Source organism: Spathaspora passalidarum (assembly GCF_000223485.1).
Source record: "Spathaspora passalidarum NRRL Y-27907 unplaced genomic scaffold SPAPAscaffold_5, whole genome shotgun sequence".
Taxonomy (NCBI): domain Eukaryota; kingdom Fungi; phylum Ascomycota; class Pichiomycetes; order Serinales; family Debaryomycetaceae; genus Spathaspora; species Spathaspora passalidarum.
The window spans coordinates 111,238-134,819 of NW_006767429.1; the positions used below are offsets into that span (position 1 = coordinate 111,238).

A 23,582-nucleotide genomic window follows, 5' to 3' on the forward strand; every position below is an offset into this window, starting at 1 on the left:
GCCTTATTTTTTTATGTGGATGCGAAACCCAAACTAAACTCACAAGACAACTACAAGGAAATAGTTTCAATAACATTAATTTTATTAAAAATCATTCTATATCGTATAAATACATGAACATAAAACATAGGTTTTACCTAACCCAACTGAACTGAAGAAATATGCCTGGAGACAAATATTTGTTTGTGTGTGTGTGTATATGTTTGTGGTATTGTTTAAGCAAGACTCTTGTGGGAGTGAGCGAGGGAAGTGATTGGTTGTAAATCGTGAGGAATGTGTTCATCATCACCATCGTATTCCAAGTTGTTCAATTCTTCTTCCTTCAAGTTGTAGTGCTTGAAACATAACCAGAAGGCAACACCAGCAATGAAACAGGAAATAGCCAAACCAGTGAAAGTCCAGACCATCTTTGGATCTTCGAAAGTGGAGGAGATAGCAATACCCAAAATAGAACCAAAGGCATTGGTAACCAAGAATATAGACATGATGAAGGACTTCATGGAAATTGGAGCCTTGGTGTAAGCGTATTCTAAACCGGTAATAGAAGCCAAGATTTCAGAAATGGCAATGAAGAAATAAGCTGGAGTTTGGAGAGCAACGTGGATGTGGTTTGGAGTGTTGGCGTATTCTGGAGCACAGGCCATTGGCATGTCGTAACATGGACCGGCCTTGTAAATGTAGTGTTGCAAAACAGCAGCGTAAACCATGGCAGCGGTACCGAACATGAAACCCCAGAAAATCTTGGTGACAGCCTTGAATGGAGTGAATCTTCTAATGAATGGGTACACCAATCTTTCAAAGATAGGAATGAAAATAATAATGGTAAGGGAGTCAATAGCTTGCAAGATATCGTTTGGTAATCCGTGCAATTCCATAGTACCGGCAACAGAAACGAAATTGTTCAACATTTGACCGTAAACGACCCAGTAAATTGGGTAGAAAATGAAAACCTTACAAGCGTAAAGAGCTCTTCTGATTTCTTCAACAAAATGGTCGGTCCATGGGTAGTTTCTTTCTGGGTGGACAGATGGCTTACATTCTTCCAAGTCGAACTTGTTAGTAACAGCAATCCAAGCACACTTGAAGGTCTTGTTAATAATCTTTTCACTGACTGGAATCTTAACATATTGGTTTCTACCGAGAATCAAAGCAGCAAGAGCAATGAAGAAGAAACAGAATGGCAACAAGTAAGCGGCCCAGAAACCAATGTGGGCTTCCATTTCAGTAGTAGCAATAACAGACATGGAACCAATGTTAATCATAAGATAGAAGAACATGAAAACGTTTTGAATGGTAATGTTTGGATCTTGGATAACACGTTCACCAGACTTTAAAACCTTGATAACTGGCTTGGTCTTTGGAATTTGATCAGCAATCAATGGGGAAACGTTGGACTTGACACCACCAGTAGCTAAACCAATGATAATAATGGAAACGATATAACCAGCAAGACCGGTGGTTCTGGAAGTGATGGATGGCAAGGAAGTGATGAACAAAATGAAGATACCAATGATATACAAGATACAGAAGTAGAAAATGGTCTTGTACTTACCCCAGTAGGTATCAGCGATCCAACCACCAAGAATTGGAGTAACATAACACCAAAATTGGAAAAAGTAGGATAAAGCAGAAGCACCACTTTGGTTCAAAGCCAACAAACCTGGAGGAGTGTCGTTTGGACCATTTTGCATATAGTTTTGGAATGGAGCAGATAAACCATAGTAAGCGAATCTTTCAGCTAATTCGACAATGGCAACTAACCAACATCTGAATGGAATGGATTCAGAGATGTGTCTCAAGGTCTTCAATTCCAAGTCGGTTGGTTCTCTACCGTCGTCATTTTCGAAATCGCCACCAAGACTGACGTTTTGCTCAACGTTGGACAAGTTCTTGTCTAAGCTTTCTTCAGGAACTTTTTCAACAGACATTGTTTGGTTGGGTATAATGTGTGATAAAACTGAATAAACAAGAAAAAGAGAAAAAAAAGACAAGAAAATTAAACAGCTTTCAATTGGAATTCTTGGCTGCTTTATATATTTGATGGGGTTTGGTTCAAACTGATAAAAAAAAACTGTGTATATTGCAAAATATAATGGAAAATTTTTATTATCTTATTTTGTACTCCACCGGGAAATAATTAAAAAATATTGCGAAATTGAAACCAGATGACGCTTAAAAAGAAATTTGGAGTTCTTATCAACAACAATAGTACAGTCTTATTGGACTTTGACCACCAGAAAAAGTAACACAAATCAAATCAGGTCCGATGTGGAGTGACATATAATAATTGAAAAATATTAATCTACTATGTGAATTACGCTACAAAACGCCCTTTGCTGCTCATCGTCCTAAAAAGAAATAAGCTTTTTAGTTCGTATCAGTGATGTTTGCGTCACTATTAAAACCAGCGCCCCAAAAAGAAATGAGATATTTTTTAGCGCTAAGGATAAATAAACTTCCTGAGATTGTGACGCCCTACCGAACAATGCAAAAAAAATGCGGCATCTGTCGGTATGATGCGTTTAACTTCCGATTAAGGAATGTCAAAATCGTACAAAATTGCTTTTTCGTCCCCTCATGCCGTACCAATCTCATTGTTTCGGAGTGTTCATCTGCATTTAATTGTTCCGGTAGTTCACGTGATTCGTGCCATCTCATCACAAGGATCCAAAAACCCCAATTGAGGTTTAATTAAACAATTGAGCCAGCCCCACTAGCGAGAGCTATTACGAGATTGAGGTGGATGAGTCTTATTGCCGTGGCAGCGATTGCGACATCTCGGCAAGCAATTAGTCACCTCCGCACTGCGCAGTTTCTTGCCTGTAGGAGAACGGCCCCTTACTGAAGGGCATTTGAGTAGTGGAGATTGGATCAGGTCTGGTGGGGGTTTGCCAAGTCTTGCCAAGTCGGGACATTGGGGTAGCAACACAAGGCCTCAAAATAAAAAACTATCAGCCCAATAGAGATAAGATTTACATAGATAATGAAGATGCTAAACAATATGGCAGGAGCCATTGCGTTATCTCGTCAAGGTAGAATTTTTAATTTAAACAAAAAAAACAAAACTAAAAAAAAGGTTTACTGTCCGAAAGGAAGGTCCTTTGTTGACTATGGCGTGGCTGAATGACTTACAGCTTCGTTCTATTGTCTGATGAATCTTGACTCGAAGTCTATCAATTGTCTCAGACGGGCCTGGCATGGTCATTGTTATGCACTAAGGCCATTCAGGTTATCTAAGCAAATTAGTTCATCACCTGTTGAACAAAGTCCTAAATTTTTGCTTTGATAAACTAGTGGCATGACGTAGTGTTTTTTTGCAATCAGTTATCTATATTTTTCACCCAATCGCCAAGCATTTGTTTCCGTTACAGGGTCCGTTACGTATTCCTGTTATCGCACCGTCTTTAATGCCTTGCATGATTTTATTTTTTTTTGACATAATTATTGCGAATCGAAGGAGCCACCCTCAGCACGGCACCAGATTTTTATTTTTTGTCAGATAAAGCAAAACATACGTTGCTCTCTCCACACTTTTGTCATGGCATGGCTCTCACAGATGAATACATGGACTGGTTTACGAGAAATGTAATTCAAACCACACCACAATAGATTTTTTATGGTGTTACTTGTAATTGCAAACTCTATTAAAAACAATCACTTAGACAATGTTCCTGCATACTACCTGTTGCTATAATACTCTATAAGGCAAGTCTATACGTATCTGCAGAAATAGTGCTACACTAACTAACTAACTAACTAACTAAGTTTCCATCCAGGCTTTTTCTTATCAGAAAGATTGCAAAAATTTACTGCAACGGCCAGTATCCAGGGAACAAGAAATGCATCTTTTCTAATAATTCCTTTTTAACTCCGTTAGGATTGGTGCTGACGGCAAATTTCATGGTTCCTTCCAAGTCCTTACCCAACTCAACTGGGTGGGTAGCAATGGCATCGATCAAGTGTGCAGCCAATTTGCAAGCGTTGGTGGAGTTAGCCTTCAAGTTACCAACCACGGTTTCCACAGTCACTGGCTCTTCAGATTCGTTCCAGGAGTCATAGTCGGTAGACATACAAATCATTTGATAGGCAATCTCAGCTTCCCTGGCCAATTTGGCTTCTGGTAACACCGACATGTTGATGACTGAACCTCCCCATGATCTGTACAATCTTGATTCGGCACGAGTGGAGAATGCCGGGCCCTCCATACAGATAATAGTTAAATCTTCGCCATTGTTGGTTTTCTCCTTGGTGTGGAAAACAGGGGTATGGTCATTGCCAAATCCGTCCAAGAATCCGTTGGAATCAACGGCGTCTCTAATCAACTTGTTCAACTGGAGATCAAAAGGCTCGCCAAACATGGCATGGGCGACAAATCCCTTTTCGAAAAAAGTAGATGGTCTGATACCCTTGGTACGGTCGATGACTTGGGTAGGCAAGACAAAGTCCCTAGGTTTGATTTCTGGTTGCAACGACCCCACGGCAGAAAAGGCAATGATGGCCTTGACACCAATGGACTTCAAAGCGGCGATATTGGCGCGACTTGGAACGTCAGAGGGGAGCAAGTCGTGATGTGGGCCGTGACGGGCCAAGAACGCAACAGGGAAGCCCAGTTCGGTGTGGGCGATGGTGATGGCACCTGATGGGAACCCCCATGGTGTGGAAATGGTAAGACGGGCCACGGGGTGGAGGTTGGGCAAATCATAAAGACCAGTGCCTCCAATGACGGCGAGGGTTACTTTACCGTCGTAGTGGTGTGGTAATTGTGAGGCGGGGACGCGTTCAGGTGACATTTTAAGGTTTTTATTAGTATAATAAAACGAGTTATCTATCGAGAATGTGCTTCTAACCTTTCGTACTGCTCTAACTGCTGTTGGCCACATGCTTACTTATTAAAAGAGCAAAAATTTTAAGCCGCGAGCCACAACATGTAAAAGTTCCCAAAGTGCAAAATCTGCCACAGCAAGTCACGTGGATGTTGGTAACCTGCAAACCACACGGAGTAACATGCAAATGTTGTTGAGGTCAAAGATTTTCTTTTTCCTAACAATGTTGTATGTACCTTTTAGTAACGGATACAACTATAGTAATATAATACAATCTAGAGTCATCTTTTGGTATTCTCCTCCATCAATACAATAACCACACATGTTATCTTTCAATATACGCAGGACTGCACCTTTGATGCTGTCTCCGTGTGTGAAATCTTCCATGGTTGGTTTCGCAAGGTACCTATCCAAAGTTCCTGGAGACACACCAGAGATCAAGAAGCCAACTGTTATCACCAAGAGAAAGACTTCCAAGTTGGACGAAGGTTGCAAGATTAAATCTTCATCTGTTGACAAGCACAAGAAGACCAAAAAAGTGGAGTCTTTAGCTGCTGATGCTGCTGCTGCTGCTACTGCTACTGCTATTGCCGCCACTACATCTGCTAGTGTCACACCCAATACTGCGGCTCCGCCACCCACATCTGTCCAACCAACCCATTATAAACAATTACCAAAACTTCCCGAAACCATATCGAACCTTGCAATCTCCGATTTGTACAAATCAGTCGGTCTTGACCCACCAACAACCTCAGTCTCAACGCCATCCCCCACCACCTTCGTAGATTTCAAAATACCCGACAAGTACATAAAATCCCTCCGGGATAAACCCAAAGACGAAAAAGACTTTGACGACAAAGAACGCAATATAGTAACAATACTCGAACTGATTGCCCGTGGAGAAACCAAGGATGAATCAGGAAACCTCCCCATGCTCCTGATTGACATCGATAACGACGTGTTCATTCTTGACCCCAGGCAAAGACCACATCCGTTAAAGTCGAGCATTTCCGGTATGCTTGAGCTCAACCCCGGTTTGAACGACATTGACGATGAGTACTTGTGGGATAATCTTCCTATGGATGGACTTCCACCGTATCAAAAGACTCCTCTTGGGTTTAAAGAGTGGGAACTTGAACAAATTGAAAAGAAAAAGATGGAAAAACTCAAGAGCGAAGAGTATGATCGAAAGTATGCTAAACTCAAGGCCGCTTTGGCCAACCCTAAAGCTTTCTATAAAAAGGTTGGTGGGAGAACCAAAGTCGATAGAAAGTTACTCAAACAATACTTGAAATTGAAAGAGGAAGGAAAGATACCCGAAGAATGGAGAAACAACAATACCTTTTAGCATAATGATTGTGTTTTTTTTATATGTATGATGTAAATAGAAATGTGGATTAAAACACTAAAATAAAAGATTTAAACTGTAATATACTCTCTACTCAACAATATTTAACTGTACATCGCCATAACCAAATCTCTCTTTGTTGTCTTCGAATACCCGTTTCAACTCTTCAACGTATAACTTATGGTAATGATCCAACAATTTCTGAGGAATCTTGGTTCGGATAGGAGCACCAGGTTTAGGGAATAGCTTGCCTAAAATTGGAGTTTGTTTAGGGTGAGATGGTTTTTTGTGATCCGTCAGAATTTCCTTTTCTTCCTCTTCGGGATGTTCTTTCAAGTAATCTTGTAAAGCAGTGGAAGGAATATAGATAGGGCGGCCCATACAAATGTTGATAGGGGTACGGTAAGGTAAAAATCCAAAATCGTAAATGAACACCCCTCGGGCACTAAAAAATGGAATTGTGAATTGAAAAACATCTTTGACAAGCTGTTGGAACTTGTATCCTAATGAACCAGGTTCAGGAACGGTTAAATGATAGATATCTGCTTCTCCAAATGCAAACGTTGGCACAAGACAGATATTCCCGAGTTCAATTGCCACTTTGACGAACCCTTTACGTTTATTCAAGATGAGCTTGACTTCGCGTTTAGGTACTTCAAGCTCAAGTTCTTTGGATGGTACTTGTAGTTTGTTGTCGGTTTTAATGTCTTTCTCTTGTTCGGGTTCTTCTTGTTTAATTACTTTTTCCTTGGGTTCTTGCTTGATTTCCACTTGAGGTTGTTCTTGTTTAACTTCATCCACTTCCTCTTGTGATTCTTTCTTTACTTGCAGATTATCTTCCAACTTGACACCATTGATCTGCTCTGTTTTTTCTTGCTTAACTTCCGCTGGAAGTTCTTCCTTTGCTTGGTCCTTCTCCAGCTTGATTTTACCATTGTCTTTTGCCTCTACAGATTCATTCAATTCAACTGGACTGTCTAATACCTTTTCTTCTTTCTCGGTGTCTTCTTCGGATAGGTCAACTTCCTCAGCTAATTTTTTCAAGTTTGCTTCATCCAAAGCATTATCGGGATGGATCTTTTCAGGAACCTCATCTTCGATATCATCCTCCTCGTCATAATCATCAAAGCTTTCAGTGACGACTTCTTCGACATCCAGCAAATCCTTCTTAAACCCATACCCTACTCTGGTATTCCCAGCCACCATATGATTCAATAAACTTTCCTGGGCCCCACCGACAACAAGACACACTGAATTATCACCATTATTAATCAAACTCTTGATATTCTTGGCCAGGGCAGATGTCAACCCCATACTCAACAAATAGTCTCGGTAAAACGGTATTGTGAACTGGGTAGTAAGTGTCAAGGGGAAGATGTTTCCGATTCCTGGTAAGAGCCGTTCTCCCTTACTTGAATCGTGGAATAACGGTTTGAGAAACTTAAGCGGTGGAGACCAAGGTTCGTTTCTAAGTACATTGGTGACAAACGAGCCAACCACACCCATGGAGATGACTCCATGTGGGTGGTATCCAAAGATATACCGTGGACCTGTGGTTACTTTATGCACTCGTTTCTTGCCATTGGTGGTGGTTGTAGTAGGTGATATAGTTCCATTCTGCTCGTCGTCATTCAATCGCTTCTTCAAGCCGAGAAACTTGAAGATCTTGTCAATTACGGTACGTGAGTTCTCGGAAACCAAGTCCTGCTCATCGTCCTTGGCGAGGTTTTCCTTTTCGACGTTTTCTTCTACGTAGGTGAATGTTGGTTCCAAGTCAACAGTCTTGTGGACACGGATGGGGAAGTAATTGACAAACCAATCCCAGATAATGAGGTTCTTCATCCAGTATCGGACCCGATATGCGGCTTTCCCGTTGGTCGGAGTATGCAAGTCAAAGCCATACCACCAGACAAAGTAGGGTGCAAGAATGCAGAGCCAAACTACCCACCCCACGCTGATTGTAAGCAAAAATAAGCAGATGAAGAAGGGAATACTGAGACAGTGCCACATGATCCCAAGTGTTTCCAACCGGTGTTGTAGTGGCGTGTTCAAGGGGGCAATGTGGAGAAGCGGCTTACTTTTCTTTTTGCGCAAGTGGACATGCTGATGATGATGGTGGTGGTGGTGGTGGCGTGGTTGTTTTGTGTCAAAACTAATCTTGGTAGGTGAATCAAGAATGTTGGAGGAGTTGGTGGAGTTGGTAGAGTTGGTAGAGTTTGTGGAGTTGACAGAGCTGCCTGTGGTGGTGGTGGTGGTGGAACTTGAGGAACTTACAACCGAGGCATTGGAATCTCCCGAAGAAATAGTCAGATCTCTGGACTCCAAGGATCTGTGGGTCATGGGGGTGTCCTGGACACTCAGGGAATCAATGTCGGGGTTTGCAATCTCGACGGTCTGTGGTTTGTTTGAGTCATGGTCTTCTCCTTTTCTATTCCGAAGTAGTGTTGATGTCTCTTCATTCATTGTGATATGTGTATGCGTACGTTTGCTTTGAGTTAAAGACAAGTGTGGTTGTTTGTGTGCACGTTGCTGATCTGTGGATTTTGGTATACAGAAACTTGGTGAAAAGAACAAGCTGAAAATTGAATTGAATTGGGAAAACAAAGTGCCGGACTAGTGTAACTTATATCATTTAGATGGTTAAGGTTGTGGAAAGCTGGGTCAGTGGAAAATGCAAGGTTACGTATAAACCGGAGAGAAGAAAAGAAAATAATAGAAAAAAAAAAAAATGTTAACTTTAGTTACAAAAATAATTAATCAATTTATTTTTTTTTTCTTTTCTTGTTTAAGTTAAATTAATTTCTTTGTTTGCAAGCATGTGGTATTACGTCTTGATCAGACATATTGTCTAATACCATTATTGTAATAACATGATCTGACAGTGTTCTATGAGCCGACAAACATGTTCCTACAGTGTACGAACTAAACTACTCACTCACTCTCTCTCTCTCTCCACCCCCACACCATTCCCTTTTGGGGCAATGTATACTGTCTTAACCCCTGATAAGGAGCGCTGATTTAAAAAAAAAGCTTAAACAGGAAGTCAGTCATATCGTTCCACAAATAGCAATCGTATAAACTTTGTCGGACTCGTATCAATGGGTCCCCGCTAGGCGACGGTTGTCTATTAGTTCAAGTATACGATTTGCGTTTGCGTTTGCATTTGCGTTTGTGGAGCGGAACGTTGCAGTGACATCTCTTTAATCGGCAGTTTAAAATCCGATGGTTTTAGTAAATTCTTGGAATATTTTCCATGGTGAGGTATATCCAATTACTAACCTCCCATCACTCACAACATCTCGGACCAACCAGGAGGAACATCTCCGTTGAGGGGTAGATAGGGTTACCTTTTGCCAAGGATCTTCCAACTATTTCCAGTCAGAATAAGTATGCTTTGGTCAGCTTATGTGTGGGGAACAGCGCAAATAACGTTAAATGCACGGTGAGTTAAATTGGAAATGAACAATTGCAGGCAACTAAATTGTCATTACACCCCTCTGGAACTTCAAGGCGTTTATCGACTTCATCATTCCAGAAGCACGGTTTATTCCACACAATCCATTTCACACACTCCACAACCCCAACAACTCCCCCGCCTGATTTAGTCTAATTTACACTTCGCCTATTTGTGAATGTGAAAATTTAAATAAAAGAAAACCATCCAATAATTACCAGGCACAAACCGTCCTCTCGCCAATTATTTTTTTCGGTTCTAGTAAGATTTGCCTATTTGGGAAAAGAATAAGATTTTTCTTTGTTCCACGTTTGCATTGTTTGTCATGCATCTTACGGAGTTTAGGCTAAATATTGGTTTTTTTTTAAACACATATCGGGGAGTTGGTGCGGGTTGGCCCCTGTTATCACGTGTTGTCAATTTGGGCACCAAGTTTGACAGAATTTTTGGTTGCAATTTATGTACGAGTCATGAGATGAATGTTCCTTAACGTGACCTTGTGTATTGTCAACAATGCTATTTGCAATTATATCTTATTATTTTAAATAGGGTTTTTGGACTAATGGCGACGGAGTTAACTAAATATTTTCGCAAATTTTTTCCCCAAATTTATCATTAAATTGTAATATATCGGTAGTCCACCTCCGGTATATAGATTCTGATTCCAGCAAACCGAACTAATCCCGTCACGGAGATAGAATGAGCCCCCCTATTTATCTGACAGCTTCTTTAACAAAAGCCGAATCTAGCATGGAATGAACGCCGAATTGTACATGCTACCTAGCGCGAGTTGATTGCCTGATTCTAGCTAAGTACAATACAATCACAAAAATACTTTCAATCCAACATTCATTTATGCTTTTCAAAATGAGCCCATGAATAAAAGGTAGTAGTAGTCGAAGAAGAAGAGTAGGAACTAAGTAAGCATTTCGGATTTAAACTTACCATGTCAATAGTCATCACATAGTCTATCTCAAGTTTGCCAGACAAATGTTCCCTTACAATTTCTGTTAGTGAAATTTCAAACGCGCAATGTTTTATACTATGCAATAAAAAAAAAAAAACTCAACCAGATCAGAAAAGTGCTGCCAATTCCCATCCACATCAACACAGTTGAAATGCCACCAAAAAGGAAAAGACAACGACGCCTCCAGGAAGAAGTGGAAGTTGATGTCGACACCGACGAAGTTGGATTGTCCAGTGATGAAGATTCTCCCAGTCCTGAAGTTCAAGATGACAACAACCAAAAAACATTTTACTATCTCACTCCTAAACTAGCACCAATATCAACATCCACCCTGGATCAACTAGGTTTCGCAAGTATATATTCTAAACTTACCAATCTGACAAAAAAACCAAAAATCAGCCCTGTCCCTTTCGTAAGTCTTTTCAATGGGTTGGAAACAAAGTCTAAAGCTCAACAACGATATGACTTGTATAATAAAATTTGGGAACATCAACTAACTAAAATCCAGCTGATCTTGAATAATGCCAATGATGACTTGTATCAAGACTTGATCAAATTCATTAACGGTAACCAAGCTGACAAGTTATCGGTTGCGTTCCTCCAATTGACATCCAATATTGCCAATAATCTACGTACGTTGAATGAATTTAAACAAGTATTGGCAGCAAGCAAAAACAGTACCATATACAAGATAATGAGCATAAATTCCAAGAATTGCACTAATACGAGAGCAGCCCTTCGTGAAATCATCAAACAATTTGAAGATGATTCCCATGAAATACCCGACGAAGAAGGAGATAAGGAAGAGGAAGTCTTCGACGAAGAACCAACGAGAGCCAATTACGATTTGGATATTATAGAAAGCTGGTTCATGTCCTTCAAAAAGACACCAAACATTAAAATGGTACTTATTTTGGAAGATACAAACTCCATCAACAATCATGTATTGAATCAATTGATCAAGATCTTGTCAGCATATTCCACGACATTACCATTCAGAATAATCATGGGGTTGTCTTGTGATAATATAAGCAATTGGGTGAATTCTAATCTCAGCAACGAAATGAGACTTCTTATAGATGGATACAAACTTAAAAGTAACGATAACAAAAGTTTGGGATATATTATCTTGAATAACTTGTTCCTTACTCCCGACTTAACAGATGATAATCCATTACTATTAAATAAAACCACCACCACTATCATTTTAAATCGGTTTGAAAATTCAAATAATTCAATTGACTCATTGATTGCCGAGATCAAATTGTGTTATATGATTTACTTTTACCAACTGCCATTGTCTTTGTTACATGTGGAAACTCCCAAGGAGATTTATATCCAAGGATTAAGAAAATTACCTTCATTCAAAAGACACATTGAATACCAACTACACAAGGGTGAATTAGAAGATATTGAAGAGTTGTTAACCAAGGATGAACCGGTGGTCAACTTGTTTAACCAAGCCAAATTGAAATTTCAAAAGTTTAAATTAATTGCCATGAACGCAATCAATATAATTTACCAATTGCATAACAAACGTGCACCTGTCCGGAAGCAAAAGTTCGAATTGTACAAGTTACTTCTTAGTAACAAGTTGTTGAACTCGAAATATCTCAATGATATCTTGCGAGGTCTTCCTAAATTGAGCGATACCGAGGTAGGATCTATACTTTTGGACTTGACTGACGATTGTCAGGAATCAATTGGGAAAATTGAAGATGAGAAGTTAATAGTGTTGAATAAAGTCATATCTGAAATGGAGAACTTCCAAGAGTTGACTGACAGGTTGAAAGATTACTTCAACAACGACGTCTTATTAACTCCCTTGGATGATGTCGTATTCCATGAGATATTTTCCATGAATGGTGGACTAATCCGAGAAAAATGGAACCGAGAACCATTATTTGAGGAAAACTTTGAGAATCTAATGATTAATCTAGTCAGACCAAATCTCAGAGCAACCATCGAGCTGGGATTAGATAATTACGAGACATACCTTGGCAATTCATTAATTGAACATGAATCAGTCGATAAACTAATTGCTCCTACTTTGAGTCATTTGTTTAAAGTATACAAGGAAGCACCGGTTGCAATCAACATTTATGATTTCTACCAAGCATTCTCGTTGTCATTAAATAGAAACGAAATCCAGAAATCACTCGACAAGGATTTGAGCCAGGATGAATGGGACAAAATGACGTACTCGTGGTTTATCCAGAATTGCTTTGAACTAATGATGATGGGGTTACTCAAGGAGAAACCAAAAGGTGATGTCTTGGAAAAAGCGATATGGAAAGGTGTATAAATTAACTATGTACTATAAAGAAAGAAGAAAAAAAAACCAACCAACTACTGTATGACATCTTTTACTACTTATTTAACCGGATCAGCCGGTAATGTGTCTTTATTTATATCTGGGTTAGCACCCTTTGTGGTTCCTTTTGATTCGGCATCAGGAGCAGCAACAGAGCCTGCCTTTTCGGATTCTTCTAATGCTTCAGCTTCAAGTTTTTTCTCCGCTTCAAGCTCTTCTTCCTCTTCAGCTTCCTTTTCCATTTGGTACTGGGACTTGTCACTACTAAACATGTTACCGCTATTATAGAATTCCGCTAATGAATCACTAGCTTTAGTCTTCATGTTTTTCATATGTTCAACCACCTTTTCATGATGGCCGGAAACTCCTGTAATCACCAACAACACAAAAAAAAACTCAAAATCATCAAGATAATGTATCTTTGCGATCTGAACATCCTATTCGATATATTAGTTGAATTTGCAATCATATTGGAGTATTTTTTGATATAGCAGTTAAAGAGTAAGTATATGTCTTTCTTCCTTTTTTTTTTTTTGTAAATGTGTGTCAAGTGGGGCTTATCTGGACTAGTGTGTTGGTATCTTTGTTGGATCTCTATCCCTTAAATTTGTTTTTTTTCCTTTTTCCATGCGCTTACTGTATGGGGTCGTGTGTGATTGAGAACAATGAGCCAAAGGGGAGATTCAGTCATCCGAATCTAGCCTTAACTAACAGTGTGTCATTTCATATTGGTCTTTGTTAAATGTGGCTAAAACAGTTATGCAAACTAGTGCATAATGCCTAGATTTTACACATTGCACCTTATGCACATCATTTACGAGAAATAGTTTAATTTCCAGTGCATTAAAAAAATACCAATTTTTATTATTTGACAAGTCTTGAGCTACGGACGTAGCTCGGCTGTAAGAAAGTAGACCCCACCCCACGAGGCCAGGTATAGATCTTTTCGTACTTCGTAGATCTGGAACACCCCCCCCTATTGTTCAGATACACTAAGTTCTACTTTCCCCGTATTGTTCGCATCAGTAGTACGATTACATGTGAATCGCCTGTTTAGGAACAGTAACTAGTATGATTTCATGAAATCTCTATATATTCTATCTATGGAAAACTAACTATGTTACTCTCTGACGTATAATTTGCTTGAGCGATACCGATTCTCTTCCTTTCAAGATCAAACGCAAGGTAAGCGTGTCTCATGAAATTCGCCCCCAAAATAAGCATGGTTGGGTTCTGGGTGACTGCGAGCAAACAATCATCCATGAATTGTCCTGTGGTGGAATCGTACGCTCGCGTAACCAAATCAGTGAAGGGGACCTTGATTGAAACCCCAGGAAATTTGAATGTGTAGAATCTGTCGGCTGGTTGGTTGCAATCGACAACGAGCTTGTTGTTGCTGGTTCGCTCTCCTTCAAAGTTGTTAAGGATGTCATTGTAGATGGCTGCATTCACATTGATGAAGGTGGTTCCTGAGTCAATAAGAAATGCTTGGTTGACTTTTACTGAGTTGCCATTGCCAAAGTTAATAGAAGTTACAGTGACACTCAGGAACTTGGAAGAGGCGAATGGCAAAAACACTAATTTTCCATAATACTTTGCTTTATCAATAGCACCAAACAAGATATTCCCTTCGTCAGAATTGTTCAAAAAAATCGAGTAGGCAAGCTTGTTAATCAACCCTGCCTTCTTCAAGGCACAGGGAAAATTGGAATATCCCAGGGCTACATTTGACTGTGTTGTTCTTGAAATCCCCAAAATACCATTGGAAGTAGTAGTGCTGTTAACGATTCCAAATTCAAACCCATCGATCACTTTGGAATCACTTAAATGGACTGCATCTTTAATAACCATCCCGGAACTGTAATGTCCATCAAAGAATCTGGCATTGAAATCTTGGATTCTACCACTGGCAGTTGTTGATCTAGTCAAGTCATATGTACCCATATCAAAACATGAGTTAAAGGCATTATACACCCGGTTATCTATGTAGCATTTAGCATCACTAGAAATAACTAATGTATCGGCACTACCTGTATCTACCAAGAGGTTTACCTCATCCTTATTGGATCCCAACTGGATAGCAGCAGTATACAAGGATCTATCTGCACTAAGTTTAAGCGTTAACTCTAAGTACTTGGAGTCATCTCTTTTTGGGTGAATTGCCTCAAGCACATTTCTTACAAGAGTATCCTCCCCAAAGATTTTCCTAAATTCAGGCCGGTCTATAAATACCGCTTGAACTAAAAGTACAAGAACAATGGAAATCGAGATACGGATCCCAACTTGCATCAAGTTCATCTTCTTTCTCATTTAAAAGCTGATGAGTATCTGTGAAACTAGTAATCTAGAAAAGAGGATGTGAACCAGGGTATATATACTTTTTCTAATCTCTCTGGATTGAGGTTCCTTGCTTTATTCCATTTAATCCGTGACACAGGAAAAGTGATCTGTTTCATAATAAAATTTGGGCACGATTTCTATATTTTTGCAATAATTATTATTTTGCAATTATTTTTTTGGGGTAATTCGGTCCAGGAAACAATCTGGATTTCTTTTTTTTTCTATTTATTTCAAGGGATGAACACGAATCCTCTATGAAAAACCATGCAATTTTACCAATTGCTGGCTTAGAATAAAGAAAAAAACTCAATTGAATAAAGCTGCGAAACAAGTGAAAAATAAAGGACACGTAGGATTGTAGTAATTAGAGCCCAAATGTTTATCCCCGAGTGAACAAAGATTAAATTGATATTGTTGTCAAAATTTTTCTCCCTAAGGCGGTCTCTCATTATTATATAGATGAGCAGCGTCAGCCACACATCTCCTATTCAATTTATATGAGTGGGGTTTGGCATGACAGGTGGCAATCAATATTATCTACGGTATTTTCTTATGCATTATCTGGAAAAAAAAATTATGTGATTGAAATCTAGAACTGCTACCCTGCAGAAATCATAAAATTACGGATGTAGCAACCGATGAATTAATTTAGCAATATATATATATATATATATAATTGTCATATCTAAGGACACGTCAGGCACATTCGGCAGAAGTTTCCCCAAACAATTAGTTTCAAACTATTCCAGATAACAATAAAATAGAAAAGTCTTCCAATTGTAAATCAAACAATAAGGGGTAGATATACGAATGGAAATGTGTCCATGAAATTGCAGTTACATTTTTGATCTCCTGATATCAGTTGAGCAATATTTCCCAAACCGTATATGTTTGGCTTATCTGAAACTCTTCACTTTTTGGCCTGTTGTGAAACTCAAAACCGTGAGAATTTCACCCCCCAAACCCGAGGAATGTATATAATGGCCATTTATTTTTGAGAAATGGGAAATATATTTCCGTATAAGCCTCTCTCCTATTATCATCGATATCAAATAATCACAAAAAGCCTTCTTAAGTAACACACTACTCAAATTCCGGATATGAATTATCCAGAAGTTTCCTTCTTTTTTTTCGTACATTGCAGAATTCGTAAAACGCGGGAATTCGTATTTGGCTTTGTGACAATAAAAACAGAATTTTAGAACAATAAACTACACATACTTAACAACCGCCTTGGATTGTGTCAGATCATATCCCTGATTGTCCACAGTTTCTTGGCAGGAGTGAAAGCACGTTCTGCTATCTCGGGGTGAGGGGTGTACATTTTCGTTTTAATTTCCCTCTCCTGCATTGTCCCTGGTATCTTGCGTGTTTACGAGGCGGATATGCATTAATTGCATAAAAATTATGCTGGTGATCAAAACAACAAATCCTTGCACACATGGCTTACCTACCGAATTTTACCTGCATGCCGCCTGATCTATATTTTCTGTTTATGATAACAAAGACTAATTGTCTGAATTTGTCGATAATATTGGCTTATGTTATCGATAACCTCGGCCAAATTGGTGACAATTAATCGGGACCGACCGGTCTAAACTCGGAGAGAAGAACCAACCAATCAACAACTACCCAGGCATGAAATGGTATTGAACAATCAGGCCACACAGGCCAGCAGAGTGGTAAAAAATGTTTTTGAAGAGGCATGGTGGTTTTCTAATTCCAAATAATAAAGACCATCCGGAATATCGGGATTCGTAGAGAAAATACAGAGAATGCCTATTTTTTTTCCCTAGATACTGTTGTAATTAAAATGTATATTGTATGCTAAGCTTATTGTTGTCCCTCTTGTCTATCGATCTCTTTCTTTTCGTTGGATCGATAATCAAAATCACTCATCCAAATGTCCCCTAACCGTTTAAAATATTCTACTTCTTCAGGCTGATACTCAATAATTGTCCCAACTTCTCCATGGGATTTCCTGGCTTGACCTATAGAACTATATGCACACCAAGTATACCCTGAACAATAACCACGATTATTAACCCAGGCAACATTCGGTTCACCATCAACTTGTTCACCAATGGGAACCGTCAACTTCTCACTGGGTGGGACAATGGCGGCTTTAATGATTAATTTACTTTCAAAAAAGGTTCTGAATTGGTCGAAGTGTTTAAACTTGGTATATCTTTGGTTGCGGGCAAAATCTTCTTCGAAGTTGACAGTGGATGTCTTACTGCAGAATTTGAACCCGGAATTAAACCACAACAAGGTATGGCTGTCTTCGTCATTAATATGAGCAGGGTGATTTGCACAAAGCTCTTTTCCTTTGACTACACCTTTTCTCCCGATATCATTCTCTCGTTCTTCATTGGGTGTGATTTCTCCAATGGCGGCCGCGGGTAAAGTATTAAACTCAAAGCTTTCATCGCCACTAAGCACCAAACTCATCCAAAACAATTCCTTATCTCCGTATAATCTTGATACAAATGGTAAATAAAAATTCATATTGGACATGATTAATGGTTGCCCAAAGTGTTTCTTTCTATTGATCAAGACCAACCCACTTTCCATGACATGGTTTAAATGTTGTTTGAAGAAGGGATTGTTCCAGGTTTTCGAAGTGGCTGGTTTCAAATCAAACAATAAGGTGTCTAATTGGCTGTTCATCAACTTGACAAAGAATCTAATGTCGTTTTCAGTTCTAATTTCAGGCACTGCCCGATCTCGATAGAATAATGCACCAGAGGAGCGATACTTTTTCAATTTGAAAAAAGATTCAGGAGTTTTTGCCAACACGGTGTCAGCATCAATTAGCATCATTTCCTCAAAGGAATTGAACAATGTGGCCACAATCTTATTGGCAAATCCGCCGAATTTGTGCAAGTAGTCCGGGTGGATTGCCGGGGTTACGTCCACAAACGTTATACTCTGTTTGGGTAAATTATGGAAGGGTTGGGTACATGCTTGACGTATTTGATACTTAATTTCACCCGATAAGTCTTGTTCAGTATGGACTATTTGAAGGGGAAGTTTATTATTGAGGAACCTTAATAAGTGAATTAACCTGATGCACTCATCACTGAAAGCATCAGAAATAGTCAACACAATTCCCTTTCCTGAGAGTTTCTTTTGGAATGCTTTCAAGAAACTTCCTTTGAATGAGTTTAATAATGTGTATTCTACATTATTCAGTTCATAGATTGGTGATTTCTGACTCAACCAGGGAAACACCTTTCGTTCTAATTTTTTCACTGATAACCCCCATACTGGCTTTGGTAAGGAATGCTTGGATTTGTACTTGAATCCTCGTAATAACCCCTGTTGGTGGTTTATAGTAGTTTTGTTGTAGTCCTCAAGGTAACATTTGTTGAATACTTTGATGTGGGTCAAGTAGTCATGAAGGATTTGTTCTTCCTCAATTACCTTGAGTTTGAGATTTTCGTAGTCTTGCTTCATTTGGTCTTTTATTTCCTGGGTGATTTCTAATTTCACATTCAGGTTGTTTTCATTTTCTTCTTCAGCTTTCTTTTCACTTTCTTCTTGCAATTTTTTAATCTGTTCTTTTTCAAAATCTTCAAAACTTGGAAGCTTGGTAAAGTCGATATGACGAGTTGGATCAACTATCTGGTCCAACGAATAAACATTGCTAAAATATAACTTACACCTTTCTGGTTGTCCAAGGTGCTGGAGGATATGAAACAAGTTCTCGTTAGTTATATCGGCATCGTTCAGGTCAACCTTCAACAAGTCTTTGTATATCAGGGCATACTTTATCCGGGAATCGGGCTTATACTTTGTGTTTATTAATTCTTTGAACTGCTCATCGGAGAGGGGGACTTGGTTTCTTGACGGTACACCTCTGTAGTATGAATATGTTTTGTGTAGTTTGTTGGATGAGTGTAGCCAGACTATGAGTGTTAGTGTTACTACCAGAAGAGTAACTATTCGTAGTAAATGTCGTGGAAGACGACCATATGCTGTGAATGGAGATATCATAGTGATGTCTTGCGATAAGAGCAAAAGAAAACACAACAAATGCTGTTTACTTCACTCAGCCCTGAGCTTTCATTTTTTTTTGAACAATGAGTGTAAACATGTGGGCCATTGTGTATTGAAGATCTAATTACGGCCACCAAGAAAAAAATAATTGATGCAAAAAGCACTCACAGAAAAAGGGATAAGAAAAAAAAAAAAGTAAAAAAAAAAAAGAAAAAAAAAATTTTATGCTGCCTGCCACAGTGGTTAGATCTTAGTTGACATGAAACACATTTTCGCGCACTGCAGAAGAACAGAACAAACTACACGCTTGACTAATCGCCTTGCAACGATTGGCCATGTGGATTTGACGCTGAGTGGATATGTTGAAAAATCAAGCGTGTTGTATAAATAATATTGCTGAGCCAGGCCCGAAGAAGCCGTTTTTTTTCCTGCTAATTTTAGCATTAGCTGGTACAAAAGCAGAAATCAGACACACAAGGATTCTCCTAACACAATATTTGAAAGATTCTTAATGCAAAGAAGGTAACATTTTAACCGTTGCAATTTTAGAATTGTTGCATTAGGTTTTCGCATTAAATTACTCTACATAAAATTAAAATACCACACACAAGAAAACAGTCCCGCCATTCTGCAAGAAGGCGTTGGCTTTTTTTTTCTCGTCTACATTGCAAATCTCGTGAGTTTCTCAAGAACAAAATTGATCTGGTTATCTGTTGATAGAACAAAGTTTAAAAAAGACTACTTTAATAAAAGTACAAAAAAATTATCGAAAAGGAAATACGCCTGGAATTTAGAGCAACCATATAAAAAAGTAAACACCGAAATCGTAGAAGTTTACGCTGGAAAATGTGGATAAATAGTATGAACAAAAAGATCATATCTCTACAAATGCGAGCTCTTACACTTTAGTTGGCTTTCGAGTATATTGTAGTAGTAGCAGTAGTAGTAGTAATGACTATAAGTAGAGATGTAAACAAAAAAAAAGTAGTGGTAAAAAAAAAATAGTAAAGTATGGTACCAGCCCGCCCCTTGTAATAAATAATTTGGAAAATCCTAATTATGAAGAATTGAATATTTTGTTGGAATATTTAGTTCCAGTGGTGGTTGTAGGAATCAAAAAAACTTGTGGTCCCAACACTCGTTTCGGACTCGCTTAATAACACATTTACTTTTTGCTCTTACGACTAAGATCAGGAAGTGGAATTTCCTTTGGTACAAGGTATGAGTTTTGCTTAGTGGCAATACCAGCATAAGTTTCAAACCAACCAGCAAATGCATTGATAACACCCATGATACCACCGGCCTTCATGACCTTAGGACTACCTGATAAGAAACCAGCAGCAAGAAGAATAATAGTCAAATCTAAGGTCAACACAGTCCAGAAAAATGAAAGGGTGGACTTGAAAAGACAAGCTAACAACATAGTAGTGAAAATGGCCCAACCAACTGAGATCAAACCAATACCTTGGTTCAATTGTTCTGGATCATCAGCATAAGCAGCACCGATACCGAAACCTGGAATAAAGATAGCTCCGAAACTCAACCAGAAAGCACCATAACTAGTGAATGCAGTAGCACCAAGAGTGTTTCCTCCAACCATACACCAGACACCAGCTAAGAATTGAAGTAAACCCCCAACAAATATGAACAACCCAACGGCAGCGTTTGGAATACTACCACCAGTAGCCCCAGCAAAGATCAAACCCAATACAAAAATGTTCATATGAGTTGCAAACAAACCAAGAGCAGGAGCATTGGCAATTTGACGTTTAGGATATGGGGTCAAACCTGAAGTGAAAGTACCACCAAAGGCTTGCATTAATTCATGTCTATAGTATTTGTTATCCCCAATGATAACGAATTCATTCCCTGGACCAGCAATACTACATGTCTTGTGAATCTTTAATTCTTCATCGTGAATTGGAATTGGCTTGGAATATGAATCGTTAGAAACGGTAGAATTAATAGATGCCATTCTTATAAAGGATTTTTTTTGCTCGGCTTTCTAATGCATTAAAATGACAAAGACTTGGCTATTTTGTTTCTATATATATATATTTATTCGTTTCTAAAATCTTCAAACACAATGCTCTCGAGAAGAATGTAACTGTGTGCATAAATCCGCCTGTCCTTTCCACCTTTGTAAAAAAGTTTTGCTGCAAACCCCACTTGTTAATTTTTGGAGTACTCATCCCCAAAAAAATACGCGGAAATGTGTGGTTTTGTCCCCAGAAAACCCGGACTTTACATCAAGTTCTCCACGCTGGGGGAATATCCCATTACCCCTAACCCCAGATACAACATTGACAACTAACAAGTTACAATTCACTAATATAAACCAAGTTAGATCAGTTATCACTTGGATACATTCTTATAACAATGAACTAGTATGGTAGGTGATTCTTGGAAGTTCATTGCATTCACATACATTTTGAGTAATTCCGGTACCTCGTAAATTGAGCGGGGGGGATGGGCGGAAATCCTAAAATAAAAAAATAAAAAAAAAAAGAACTGGTATCGAAGAAAATTAAACACAGAAGAAATTAGTCCCTGGTTAGTTGGAAGTATATCCAATTAAATTGTAAGGATTTGATATAGTTACAAACATCTACTTTTGAAGGAAAAAGCTCATACAGGGAATTATTGTCGAATACAAATGACCTTTCTACGAGAGAAACACTCTAATTGGAACTTTTTGCAAACAGGCCCAATACTGATTTTACCAGTCATTTCTTTTAGAATTCATTCTAGACAAGCATTGCTCCGAGCTACAGCACGCACTTGCAATCTAGCGGATTTATCAATAATTCCCCAATTAAGCGTATAGAATCGGGTCTTAACTTTTTTACAACCGATGCATTTTTGACGCGCGTTTTTGTGTAACTGATTATGCGGAAGTCCCCAGATTAGGAAACTCCGTGAAATTGACAGGTTCCCCGAGGTTCACAAACATACTTCCTGCATTGACTTAGATCATGCTTGTTTCGCAGGTACGAATAGCTATACGTCGCTATTACTTCTGTCTTTACACTTTTGAGTTAGGGGATTGTAGTTTTGCTATGGTATAACTTCATGTAACTAATCTCCTGCTGTTGCGGATTTAAGCACATAATTCTAGAATATTTCATGGGTTTACGAACTCCCCTTCTCCCGGATTGACCAGCACCCTTAATCAGTTTCCAAGACCCGAAAATTTTCAAAATGGGTCCAGAATTGATCAAGTAGGTTAATTCAGACAATGGTAGTTGATTAAGTTGCTTCATCCCTATCCAAACATCATCTGGTTGTCATAGGGGGGAGTTTACCTTGAATTCAAACCAAATTAAAGGTACCCTTGTAGATATTTTCTTTTTCTGTTTTGGCTTTGCATAGAGGTAGTCAGGTCATGCCTTCTGCATAAGTAGTCCCTATCAAATCTGCACTAGGTTGAAGTTAGCCGACTAGTCCAAACCGTTTGTTACTCTCGTATTTAAATGCATAAGGGATGTCTTAAACTCCTGGGTTTTCCTTTAAGTTACTCCCCTCCTATCTTTAACCCAATGACCGACTGGTTGCTTTCAGGGGTATTCTAACTCCGGAGTGTTCGACTTTCTAATCTACGAAGCTTGAAACCTTATAAATATAATGGTGTGGCTCTTAATCCACAATTGCTTCTATGACAAAAGAAGTTCTTGGGGTTCATCTTAAGACCAAGGTTTTGAAATTGAACCAAGTTAGAGGTTATGATATTTGTAATGATTAATATTATAATGGACACTTATTAACTCTGGAACGGAAATTAATATATGTGAATCACTCTATTTAAATATATTATATTTACTGAACTTTTAGCACTAAATTTCAAAGAAAATCTGTCAAATTTACATCTCTTAAAATTTATGATGATGATTTAACACATAGAGAATCATAATTCATATCCAATAAATAATGGAATATTAACATACTAAAACATCCAAGTTGATTCTAGAAACCTACTCCAACTTGTGTAAGACACGGAGGTTAAAATATATTCTTTATTTTAGCCAATCAATATCATGAAAATTCCAAAACAATCAAAGAATTATTGATTTAATTATACAGGTAAGCTACCAACTTACCAAGAACAAACTTTAGGCATAGTGGTATTTTTGCAGCAATTTTGTTAGCGTGTCCAGAGTTTCTTGTCTGATCTGTCGTTTTTCCGCAGACCCCCGCTTTTCTAATTTTCCGGATATTCAATTTCCGCCAAGATTTTTTTAATGGGTATTTCCGGTGAGATACACGAAATTGCCAGTCAACTAGGTCAACAGCCTTAATATACTCCTATTACAGGTCGTGACTAAAGCGAATACTTA

General features: G+C 38.6%; 9 protein-coding genes across 9 annotated transcripts; 2 read left to right on the forward strand and 7 right to left on the reverse strand. All coding sequences in view use genetic code 12, as the record gives it.

Annotated features, from left to right (window-relative positions):
- Window positions 1-215: 215 nt before the first annotated feature.
- PTR22 (Ptr22p) lies at window positions 216-1,928 on the reverse strand (the record flags this gene model as incomplete). The annotated part of the gene is made up of 1 exon (XM_007375950.1): window positions 216-1,928. The coding sequence occupies one exon, from the start codon at window positions 1,926-1,928 to the stop codon at window positions 216-218; it is 1,713 nt and encodes a 570-aa protein (XP_007376012.1).
- Window positions 1,929-3,592: 1,664 nt separating this feature from the next.
- SPAPADRAFT_72087 (diacylglycerol O-acyltransferase) lies at window positions 3,593-8,634 on the reverse strand (the record flags this gene model as incomplete). The annotated part of the gene is made up of 4 exons (XM_007375951.1): window positions 3,593-6,831; window positions 6,943-7,092; window positions 7,324-8,253; window positions 8,446-8,634. 4 exons carry the CDS (start codon window positions 8,632-8,634, stop codon window positions 6,262-6,264), a joined length of 1,839 nt encoding a protein of 612 aa, XP_007376013.1.
- On the reverse strand, window positions 3,594-6,034 carry MEU1 (S-methyl-5-thioadenosine phosphorylase; the record flags this gene model as incomplete). The annotated part of the gene is made up of 1 exon (XM_007375952.1): window positions 3,594-6,034. One exon carries the CDS (start codon window positions 4,788-4,790, stop codon window positions 3,807-3,809), a length of 984 nt encoding a protein of 327 aa, XP_007376014.1.
- On the forward strand, window positions 5,209-6,171 carry SPAPADRAFT_51266 (uncharacterized protein; the record flags this gene model as incomplete). The annotated part of the gene is made up of 1 exon (XM_007375953.1): window positions 5,209-6,171. One exon carries the CDS (start codon window positions 5,209-5,211, stop codon window positions 6,169-6,171), a length of 963 nt encoding a protein of 320 aa, XP_007376015.1.
- Window positions 8,635-10,743: 2,109 nt separating the features above from the next.
- On the forward strand, window positions 10,744-12,897 carry ORC3 (origin recognition complex subunit 3; the record flags this gene model as incomplete). The annotated part of the gene is made up of 1 exon (XM_007375954.1): window positions 10,744-12,897. The coding sequence occupies one exon, from the start codon at window positions 10,744-10,746 to the stop codon at window positions 12,895-12,897; it is 2,154 nt and encodes a 717-aa protein (XP_007376016.1).
- On the reverse strand, window positions 12,872-13,479 carry SPAPADRAFT_61812 (uncharacterized protein; the record flags this gene model as incomplete). Its single annotated transcript, XM_007375955.1, has 1 exon — window positions 12,872-13,479. The coding sequence occupies one exon, from the start codon at window positions 13,236-13,238 to the stop codon at window positions 12,966-12,968; it is 273 nt and encodes a 90-aa protein (XP_007376017.1).
- Window positions 13,480-14,007: 528 nt separating this feature from the next.
- SPAPADRAFT_51269 (pepsin-like aspartic protease) lies at window positions 14,008-15,216 on the reverse strand (the record flags this gene model as incomplete). The annotated part of the gene is made up of 1 exon (XM_007375956.1): window positions 14,008-15,216. One exon carries the CDS (start codon window positions 15,214-15,216, stop codon window positions 14,008-14,010), a length of 1,209 nt encoding a protein of 402 aa, XP_007376018.1.
- A 1,800-nt stretch (window positions 15,217-17,016) lies between these two features.
- On the reverse strand, window positions 17,017-19,585 carry MNN14 (Mnn14p; the record flags this gene model as incomplete). The annotated part of the gene is made up of 2 exons (XM_007375957.1): window positions 17,017-18,998; window positions 19,552-19,585. 2 exons carry the CDS (start codon window positions 19,583-19,585, stop codon window positions 17,080-17,082), a joined length of 1,953 nt encoding a protein of 650 aa, XP_007376019.1.
- A 572-nt stretch (window positions 19,586-20,157) lies between these two features.
- Window positions 20,158-21,242, reverse strand: SPAPADRAFT_61815 (acetate uptake transporter family protein; the record flags this gene model as incomplete). The annotated part of the gene is made up of 1 exon (XM_007375958.1): window positions 20,158-21,242. One exon carries the CDS (start codon window positions 21,221-21,223, stop codon window positions 20,414-20,416), a length of 810 nt encoding a protein of 269 aa, XP_007376020.1.
- Window positions 21,243-23,582: the final 2,340 nt, after the last annotated feature.